At 38.8% G+C, this 11,076-nt stretch overlaps 1 protein-coding gene across 1 annotated transcript; it reads right to left on the bottom strand.

The window, feature by feature from the left end:
- Nucleotides 1–8,225: 8,225 nt before the first annotated feature.
- On the bottom strand, nucleotides 8,226–10,520 carry LOC141827180 (uncharacterized). Its single transcript, XM_074714425.1, has one exon. The coding sequence runs from the start codon at nucleotides 10,518–10,520 to the stop codon at nucleotides 8,226–8,228; it is 2,295 nt and encodes a 764-aa protein (XP_074570526.1).
- Nucleotides 10,521–11,076: the final 556 nt, after the last annotated feature.

The following is an 11,076-nucleotide window of genomic DNA, read 5'->3' as shown; positions in this document are numbered from 1 at the left end:
GAAGAACGAAGAAGAGTGCACAGGAGGAGCAGCAGCATGAACAGCTGTGGCGCAGTGTGGGGTCACATGGCGTGTACCCTGGCTCGGTAAGGACACACACATTGTTTATTTATTGCTGATCCCAAACGCATCTTCCACCATGTGGGTTGGGTTCGACACAAGGTCAGCGTCCCACCGTGCGGCGGTGACGGGGAGGGAGGCGGAAAGTGGCGTTCCTAATTTGGTTATTGTACTCTTTTATTTTGCGAGATTGCTATGCTGCACGATAAATTTGTGCGCGATTCATACGCGACTTCTTGATCCATCGCCGCTGCTGCCCTTGCCATGTCATTCAGCTGCTCTCGCTCGCGATCGACGCGCCACTCGTTGGCGCTTCGGCTGACGTCGGATTTCGATCGGATAGTGATCAGAATCTGACGAATTTGATCGGAAACAATCGTCCCCCACTGCGCGGTCACTGTCGACGGCGATCGGGCCGAATTCCGACCGAATCGCGGTCGAAGATCGACCGCAATTCGGCCGGAATCCGATTGCGATTTGACCGGAAACGGCGCTGCCATTACCGACCTTGTTTTCGATCGAATTCCGTCGGATTCCGACCACTATCCGACCGAAATCCGATGTCGGACGGAGCGCCGACGAGTGGCACGTCGATCGTGCCTGAGACGGTGGCCAACAATGGCCGGACGACACGGCAAGGGTGGCAATAGCAACAACGCGGTGGGTCACGAGTGTCGCGCACGAGTCACGAATTCTTTGTTGTGCAGTGTAGCATTTCTCTTTATTTTTTTTTTTTAGTATTTTGATTAAAAATAAGTTGGAGTGGCGTTGAACAGTATGGATTAAAATTAATTTTAATAAAAATTTAAGAATGTAATTTTGATAAAATAATGTAAAAAATATTTTAGATTAAAAAATTATAGGTGAAATAGTATTTTATTTTATTTCATTATTGATAATGATATGTGTACATGGGCGAATGATTGCTACATTCAGAGTCTATTTAGGAATAGCAGCCGCGCTGCCACAGCGCTGGGAGTGGTTCATGAAAAAAAAAAAAGCCTAATCATGATAAGAGATTTTTTTAATAATTTAAATATCATAATTAATTTTAAAAATAATCAATTCAATTCTATAAAAAATTTTCATTCACCAAATTATCTATTTTAAAATTAATAAACAAAAATCCTATAGAGTAGCATATCAATCATCAAGTGAATAAGGGCTCTAATAGCTCAGTGATATTCATTTTTTTGACTTCATTAATGTTCTTGCTTCTGCAGAAGGACATGGTTTCGATAATAACAAAAATAAAAGCTCTTCTCAGCAACATAATTATATTTATTTTCATAAGGTCTGGCAGCAAAGATAATAATAGGATGAGTTTAATGTTGGCACAGCCTTTATTTGGCAAACAATAATTATGAACATGGAAGAAGTAGGATGAGTTTGATGTTGGCACATCCTTTATTTCACTACCAATGATTATAAATATGGAAGAAGAAGATAGAATTTGTCTCAGCTCTTTTCATGGTAATACTTGCTGAGGAGTGTCTCAGAAAATTCTCCAAAAGTAAGAGTTCTGTTTGGTGAGATCAACTGCAATAAGCAATGGAAAATATTCATCAGTGAAAGAACGGCTGAACTGAAAAGAAACAAGGATAAAAAAACTAATAGGACACCCATCATTTATAAAATTATCAAATGGGCACCCCATTTCCACTTCAGCAAAGGTGGAATCTGCCACCCCAACGATTCCACATAGTCGACCTCACGACCATCTGTGAAAAGATAAATCAAGAAACTGTAGTTGACCACATTGTCTCGGTTTCGCCAAGATTCGACCCTTGCTCACTTCAACAACTCTGCTTTGTCGTAACTAATTCAACTATGTCCCGAAGGCAGGGGCCCCATTTCCAATTAAAATCAAATGGATGCCTCATTTAACATGAATTATTCAAAATATCCTTACATTATCTGATTATTTGGCCATGTAGAAACTAGTAGCTTCTAAAGGTGTATAAAGCTAGTGACTAGCTTCTACACGTTGTAAAAGTTAATTGCTAACTTCTATAATAGTGACTTTATCATTTTAATTTTACTTCTCTAAGTGATAATCTGATTAAAATAATATTTCAACAAGTAAAACAAACGATAAAGACCCCATAGCACTCACTACATTTTAAATGAATATTATATGATGACGATTGACCGTGTAGAAATTAGCATGTAGCCTCTACAACATGTAGAAGTCAACAACTAGTTTGTACAACGATGACTTTATATTATTTTGATTTTACTTCTCTGAATCATAACCTAGTTAAAACAACATTTTGACGAACAAAACAAATGATGGAGCCTTCATGATACTCATTATATTTTAAATGAACATAATCTAATCATGATCGGACATGTTACAACTAGCATATAACTTCTACAACGTAACAGCTATCTGCTAGCTTCTATAATATGTAGAAGTTACAAGTAGTTGTTACAAAAGAGTAAGGATAAAGGTAATTCAAATAGTTTATGTTAGATGGGATGCTTATTTGAAAATTTTTCTAATTTGGATTGATTTTATAAACCAATTCTAAATCTTATAGAAAGATTTTTAATCTAAGCCTTTAGATTAAATTGCAACCGTCGGATCTTTTTGATTTGGTTTTTCCTTTTTAAAAAAAAAATGAAATCAATTTTATCCAATTTATTTAATTTTGGCCGGATATTTAAAATAATTCTAATTTGGAATAATTTTTATAACCAATTCCAAATTCTAGAATTATTTTAAATCTCAGCCGATTAAATAAATTGCAACCGTCGGATCTTTTTAATTTGGTTTTTCCTTTTAAAATTAAAAAAAAAACCAAACCATCCTTATCCTTATCATAAGTGGCCGGCCACTTATAGATAGGATTGGTTTAATCCGCGAACCAATTTTATATTAAAATAGAAAATAAAACCGAACCGAAGAGATCTCATCCGTCGGATGCAACTTAATCTCATCTAACGGTTCTATATAATCTCTTTTAATATAACTTAATTGATTCGATCCAACGGACCTGATTTGATTCCTTGGGCGTGTGGTTCAATGAACCATCTCTGGTTCACCTCGTGAACCGGTTCTTCCTTCCAAAGAGAATTAAAACCGAACCGGAGAGATCTCGTCCATCGGATGCAACTTAGATCTCATCCAACGGTTCTAATCTATTCTCTTTCAATCTTCTTTATTTATTTCGATCCAATGGATGCAACTTGATCTAATCCCACGGATACAAGTTGATCTCATCCATTAACTCATCCTACGGTCGAGAACTAATCTCATCCAACGGTTGAGATTAAATCTCATCCGATGATGTGCTTCCGCAAGTGCACGGAATATCGCCAAGTAATAAAAAGATCGAATCCACAGGGACCGTGGAATTACTTACTACACCTAGCACAATAAGGTGGAGAGAAAACTGTTCATGAGTTGTGTGGGGGAGATCGGAGTGTTCTAGAGTGCTTAATCCTAAAAAGCAGAGAAGGGGATCGACTGTGACACTTATGGGTGAAGCGATCCTAGGATTTCGGACTCCTCAGAGAATGGATTAATCGACTTGGATCCTCTACCTTTCCTCAATAACTGTTCAATTGTAGGAATGTCAACCAAATTATCCAATTCAACCTCGTCAGGTATCCTCGAATTAAATCATTAGGTTTCTTACGTCACTCGCTATTGGTTTGAAACGGTTCTAGAAGCCCGGTTCAAGGCATTCCCGTGTCACTCAGGCGCCCCGGAAATACTAAAAGAACCTTATCCACTGTCACTGGATACCCTTTTACGGATCTCTCCCCAATAACGAATGACCGCTAACTATTCCTCATAAGAATCCACTACGCATTAGGAAACCCCTCGGAATCTCGCCCGGTTCAAGGCATTCCCCATTACAGAGCGCCCCGGTATACGGCCTAATGATTCCCCAATACATAGCAAATTCCTACCCTCATGGATTCACACATACACAAGTTATCATCAATGTACAAGCACAAATCCACAAAACAATGCACAATTACATCATAGAAAACGGTAGATTATCAAATCCAAGTACAACCATCCATTACATCTGATTTATCCTACATCCTAGAATCTAGGGAAATCTACTCCATATCGAGGAGAATACAAACCAAAGGAATGAAGAAATACATTTTGTTCCCAAAGATAAACAAATAAGTGCAGGAAACTAGACTTATCTTCTTCCTTGGAGTGCAATCTCTGCGTAGATGAGATGGAAATGGTCTGGAGCAGTCGGATCGGTGATGGATCGTCGAATCTCCTCCGAAATAGGCGTCGGCGGCTCAAGAACAACTCCGGTGGCTCTCCTAAAGGCTCCCCCCCTTTGCTAGGTCTCTAAAGAGGCCTATTTATAGTGCAGGGTTCGGTAGCAGCTCGCCTCCGTGCACACGGCCGTGCCTGGGAGGCACGGCCTTGTGTTGGCTTCGGGCACAAGGTAAGGCACGGCCGTGCCTGGGAGGCACGGCCTGAACTTGTGGGCTCTCGGATCAGAGGCACGGCCGTGCCTCTTAGGCACGGCCCAGAATGGTCCCTCTTCTGTTTGATGGCACGGCCGTGCCTGGGAGGCACGGCCACACACTGGCTGGAGCTGAAATGAGGGACACGGCCGTGCTTATTAGGCACGGCCAGCTGCTTGGGCGCTTCTGTTCTTGCACACGGCCGTGCCTGTGAGGCACGGCCTTCAGCTGAGGCTTGCTCCAGGATGAAGACACGGCCGTGCTTTGGAGGCACGGCCATGAACTGGCTTGGTTCTGTTTTGAAGCACGGGTGTGCTTTTGAGGCACGGCCTCTGGCTGATGCTGAGGGGATTTGGCACACGCCCGTGCCCTTTGACACACGGCCAGAAGCTGAATAGACATGGCCGTGCCTATGAGGCACGGCCCTGTCTTGCCTGATCTTCAATAATACTCCGTTGCGCCATTTTTGCTCCATTTTCCATCCTGAAACATGTAAAAACACGAGCAGATCTCCGAACTAGGAAATGTAAAATATATGCCTAAATGCATGAATATGGGATGCAATATACATAAGAATAGAACAATAAACTCAGAAAGATGTGCAAATAAAGCATGAAAACAGGTATACATCCTACGCACATCACACCCCCAGACTTAAACCTTTGCTTGTCCTCAAGCAAAAACTTAGCGTCTAGATGTAGATAATCAATGCAAGTTAAAGGTGATGGAAATAAAAGTGACCCACAAATACACTTTTTTGTATATATATCTCCTTTAAGCAATTCGTAAAGTCCAAAAATCCAAAGGAGGCAAACATATTGGAAATATGCAATGAAGACAAGGAGGAACCAAAAATACATAGAAACAATGCTAAAACACAGAAATAGAAATACAGAATGCTTAGCCAATGCTCGACTTTTTGTTCTTGTTCTGTATTATATGAACTGACCTATCTCCTTGCTTCAGACTCAAGAACTCCTGACGGCGTGTCATGCAAAAGGTCGCCGAGAAAAACTCTCTCTCGAATGCCCCTCTGAAAGATGTCCATGTCACCTCCTGCTCTCCAAATACGATCTTCTGAGTCTTCCACCAAGTAAGAGCCTCATCTCGTAGGTGATAAGTAGTCAATCCAACCTTCTCTGAGTCAGTACAATCCATCATAAGTATCCATCAAATTCTCCAACCATGATCGGGCCTTCCACGGATCAGATCCTCCATGAAATAAAGTGAAACGTTCTTTGGCCATTTGGCCAAGGTCATAATATCTTCTTTTGGCAGCTGGAGCAGATGTAGGCATAACTGGAGGAATCCCCTTAGCCTGAGAACTCTGCTCTCCAATAGGTATTTTACGGTTTTGATCCCATAAATCTATCTCCTCCTTGATAACATCGGGCTCCTCTGACATATCAGGTCATCCCAGGCATCGACCTCGATCGTCCTCAGGGTTTAGGGGTCATAAAATAAAATGTACCTGATACACGATCAGTATAAATTTTCTACCCAACTAGAGAAATATACTAAAATACTTACAGATTTTTGCCGGAGATCATTGCCATGCCATTTCCATCTCACGATCTGGATCAAGCAACTCAAAATCCGATAAACCCGATACGACGATATATACGACTTCCAGTTACTCGATACAAAATAATTCCGAACAAATGCAAATCTAAGTCCTAAAATGCAACGATTAATTCTAAAAAACTAATCGTAAATCCATGCTCCGATAGACTCAAAATGCATCAAATAGAACGTAAACCTACGCTCTGATACCACTAATAAATTGTCACGACCAGAACGAGATAGCCGTCCGAACCAAAATTTTGGCAGCACCTCCCCAGTATCATACTACAATTCCCTGTATACAAACATATAATAAAGGCCCACCACTAAATTGCCTATCCATAGTCGTCCAAAATATGGCAGCACCTTATCCCTGACAATTTCCTGAATATAAACATATAATGAGGCCCACACTGCCTATCCATACTACAAAATATGGATTTATACAAGTGTAAAAGTGACACACACGACCACTAACACATCCTACACAATAATAGCAAATAGAAATTCTACTTCTACACAATACTAAAGAATAAATTCATGAAATAGAGAAAATCCAAAATTATGATTGGAAACGTAACAAGTACAACTATGAAACCATGAATAAGAAACAATAAGTCATAAAACACTGATACGAAATCAGAATTTCCGATAGTGCAAAAAGTAAACAAACTACACAATAGGATCACACGTACTACAAACACATCCACACAAATATCAAAATCCTCGTCCTGAGATGATATAGCTAGTAGATCTCTGGCCTCGTCTGTAAGCTCCTACCTGATATCTGGGAAGACAAAAAAAATCGCAGAGTCCAAAGATGTGAGACAAATACTTAGTGGGTAATATAGAAAGAAAGTGCTTGACGAAGTAAATAACAAAAGGATAGATACATACCCAAGGTCAACAAGGTATCAACAATATCTCTGTAGGTAATAATAACTAACATGGATCTCATGTAATGCACCATATGAATGACATGTCAAACATAGTGCAACAATCAAGAATCAAACAAGTAGGCAATACAACACTCGTGCAATCATCTGAGGCTGGGAATGTCTGGCATCGGGGGATCAAATCTCGTCATCCACATAAAACACTAGTTGAGCTTGAGACACAAGTATATATGGCTCATCATTTTCTCGATCTCCAACATGTATCAAACGAGAAAAATTAACACTAGTAAAACCTGAGTCATCTCTTTTGATACCTCTCTCAGAAGTAGTGTTCTCCCACTGACATTTGAACAATGTAACAGTGAATTGACCATTATAGTTCAATTCAATTATGTCCACTAATTTTCCATAATAAGGAACACCTCCGACTGCCATATTATTATCACGATTACTTGCGTAGCTCCGAGTATCAAACATACCATATACTCCACTATTTTGACTTTTCAACCCGTGGTCTCGAGAAAGAGTTTTAAACTTAAATCCATTCACATTGTAGGCAGTAAATCGTTTGGCTTGATCAAGTGGTCCAAGTGCAAGCCACCTTAATTCTTCTGAATTTCTAGCACCTTCATTGGAGATCTAGCATTAAGAATTGTCACACTTAGTTTTTACTATCAGTTACACCTCTAAAATTGAATTTTAAAAAATAACAACTTCTACTCACATGCTTCTGAAACCAGTTAGGAAATTCTTTGTGTACAACTTTATCTATCTCTGATTGCAACCTTGTCCGATGTCTTAACATCCTCTTTGTTATTGCTCTAAATTCCCTATTAGTAATAAAAAAAAATGATAAATACTAAGGCAATTGATTTATAACAAGATTTGTGTAAGAATTTATGTATTACTTACTCATGAAAAGGGTCTACTGCTATACAGTTGACAAGCACGTGACGATGTGCTTGCAACTTCTCTAATGGTGTTAATATAAAATATGAGAATCCCCCAACTGATCTTCCAACTTTTGGGAACATAGTGTTACTTTATGGTGTTCAACAATGTCGGGTTGATCATCAACACGTGCGATTGGTTCTTATTCAAATATCTTGAACAAAATGTGAGAATTTCTTCATAACCTTGACTTCCTTCAAACGACCTAGACCTAGTACCTTCACATTAAAAAGTTTATAAATTCAGCTAAAACAATTTACTACTTATTTAAAGAAAATGAAAAAAATGAAATTTGTGATGTAAAATTCACCTTTCGATTGGATACATCCATCGATAATGCACTGGGCCTCCCTCTTTTACTTCATCAACTAGATGAACAATTAAGTGAACCATGACTGTGAAAAATGACGGAGGAAAAATCATCTCCAAATGACAAAGAGTGTGAACAATTTGATCTTGAAGGGTAACAAGATCAATGGGGTTCAACACTTTACTGCATATTTGTCGAAAGAATGAACAAAGATCGGCTAACACCGCAAACACTAGACCAGGCATAACATTCCTCAAAGCAATTGGTAAGAGTTGTTCCATAAGAATATGACAGTCATGACTTTTCAACCCAAATATCTTACGTTGTTTCACATCAACACATCTTGAAATGTTGCTTGAGTAACCATCTGGAACAACCACATTCTTCAAGGTCTTAAGAAATATATCTTTTTGTTTGTTTGACATAGTAAAAATAGCAGAAGGATATTTCCCATTCTCATTTGGCCAAAGTGTAGATCTTATGCCCATAGATTGTAGGTCTCTTCGAGCATTAAGGTGATCTTTTGTCTTACCACTTTCATTTAGCAAAGTGTACAGAACATTGTCACACACATTTTTTTCAATGTGCATTACATCAAGATTGTGGCGCAATGCATTAAACTCCCAATAAGGAAGTTCAAAGAATATACTCCTTTTTCTCCAATGTGATTCATCTTCATTGGCATTTCGCTGCCCCCGTCCTCTTTTACCTTTCACCTCTGGTGTCTTCCCAAATGAAACCTGGATATTCTCAACCTGACTGAAAATAGCTGAGCCTGATAATTTTACAGGTGGATTTCTTCTATCAATCTTACCATCAAATCGGGTCTTATCCAATCTAAACCTGTGACCAGCATGAAGGAAACGACGATGACCCATAAAACACCATTTTCTACTATGATGAAGTCGGCAAGGTTCAGTATCAATATTGCATACAGGACAAGCTAGCTTACCATATGTGTTCCACCCAGACAATGTCCCCAACCCAGGAAAATCACTAATTGTCCACATCAATGCTGCACGCATTTTAAAATTTTCATTCGATGAAGCGTCAAATGTTTCAACACCATCCCACAACACTTTCAGCTCATCGATTAAAGGTTGCAAATAAATGTCTATGTCATTCCCTGGCATTTTCTTACCTGGAATGATCATCGAGAGGATGAAGTTAGTTTGTTTCATGCACGTCCAAGGAGGGGTATTATACGGAATGAGAATGACAGGCCAAATGCTATAATTAGTGCTCATGTTTCCGAAAGGATTAAACCCATCACTAGCTAAAGCAAGGCGAACATTACGTGCATCTGAAGAAAATTCAAAAAATTTAGAGTCAAATCTTTTCCATGCCTCAGCGTCTCTCGGATGCCTCAATAAGCCATCTTTATTACTGTCCACAGCATGCCATTTCATATCATCAGATGTCTTACTAGACATGAACAATCTTTGTAACCGAGGAATTAATGGAAAATAACGAAGAAACTTTGCTGGTTGTTGTTTTTTCCTTTTAGTAATTGCAAGCCTATGCTCAATAGAAGAATTTTTCCATCTAGATGTGCCACATCGCTTGCATTGATTCAAACTTTTATCGGGTCCCCAATATAGCATGCAATCATTTGGACATGCATCTATCTTCTTATAATTAAGACCAAGCTTTTTTATAGTCTTTTTTGCCTCGTATAATGATTCTGGGATCTTTGCATGCTCAAAGGCATCATGCAACAACTCGATTATCATAGACAAGGCCTTGTCACTCATCCCACAAATGCACTTGATGTGATACAACTTTACTAAAAAAGAAAGCTTTGAGTATTTTGAACATCCTTTATATAATTCTTGTTCCCCATCTTTAAGCAAATCATAAAACTCTTTAGCTTTACCACTCGGACCCTCTTGTAAATGTGGCATTCTTCCTTCACCTTCATTTAATGGATCATGCATTGTTGAATCTTGACTGACATGTGGTATAGGGAATATGAAAGCATCTTGAATCATATCACGGATTGGATCTTCAGAAGATTTAGTATGTTGTGTTTCATGCACATAACTAGAAGTCTCCCCTTCAGCTCTCTCACCATGTAATAGCCAAACTGTATAACCCGGTGGAAAGGGCCTTAACAACAAGTGATCGTACACCTCTTCTCTAGTCTGGAATAGTCTGAATCCACAACGAGAACAAGGACACTTGATCCTATTATCGGATGATGCATTAGCAAATGCAAAGTCCAAAAATTTCAATAATCCATTTATATATTCGGGAGTATCTCGCGGCTTCAAAATCCAACTTTTGTCCATATCTAATTCAATAATAGATAATTAAATTAAAAGCACGCTATAGTAGGGAGACTAAAAGGAACGAGTAAGTGACTGATAGAATCCCTAACAGGACCATCGAATATGTTATGCGTTAATGAAACAATAATATAAATAGCAAGAAAAAAGTTATTTAACTTCTGAATAAGATAGCTGTGTCGTTCTGGGTGTTTTCCATAGTCCAAGATTAAACATCAAATAAGAAGTTGCAAGATAGATTAGTTATGGAAAGAGCAAATATGGCCAGTGCTCTATTTTAAACCAATAAATTGTCATTATGGACTAAAGCACATTATTGCATAAGTAGAGTCTTATTCATGAAAATATTGTCTATTTCTAATGTGAAAGTAAGATTAAAATTGTTTAATCACCATCCATCTCCTACACAAGTGGCCCCTAAACTAATCCCTCATTCGATTACCCTAACTCAATCTAAATCAACCGAACCTTCAATTAGAGGCATTGGCAAATTCCAAACCTTCAACAGATCATTTCAACTTGATTCTATAACATAGCAAGAACCAAAATCAAGCCCAAA

Source organism: Curcuma longa, chromosome 4 (genome assembly GCF_044706935.1).
Source record: "Curcuma longa cultivar G26 ecotype Majalengka, Jawa Barat chromosome 4, ITB_CL_G26_1.1, whole genome shotgun sequence".
Classification (NCBI taxonomy): domain Eukaryota; kingdom Viridiplantae; phylum Streptophyta; class Magnoliopsida; order Zingiberales; family Zingiberaceae; genus Curcuma; species Curcuma longa.
Note: the sequence above shows the minus strand (reverse complement) of the source record. Positions and strands in the feature narration are given on the sequence as shown.

Coding starts and splice junctions, on each gene's coding strand:
- LOC141827180 (XM_074714425.1), bottom strand. CDS start 10,520: ATGGACAAAAGTTGGATTTTGAAGCCGCGAGATACTCCCGAATATATA.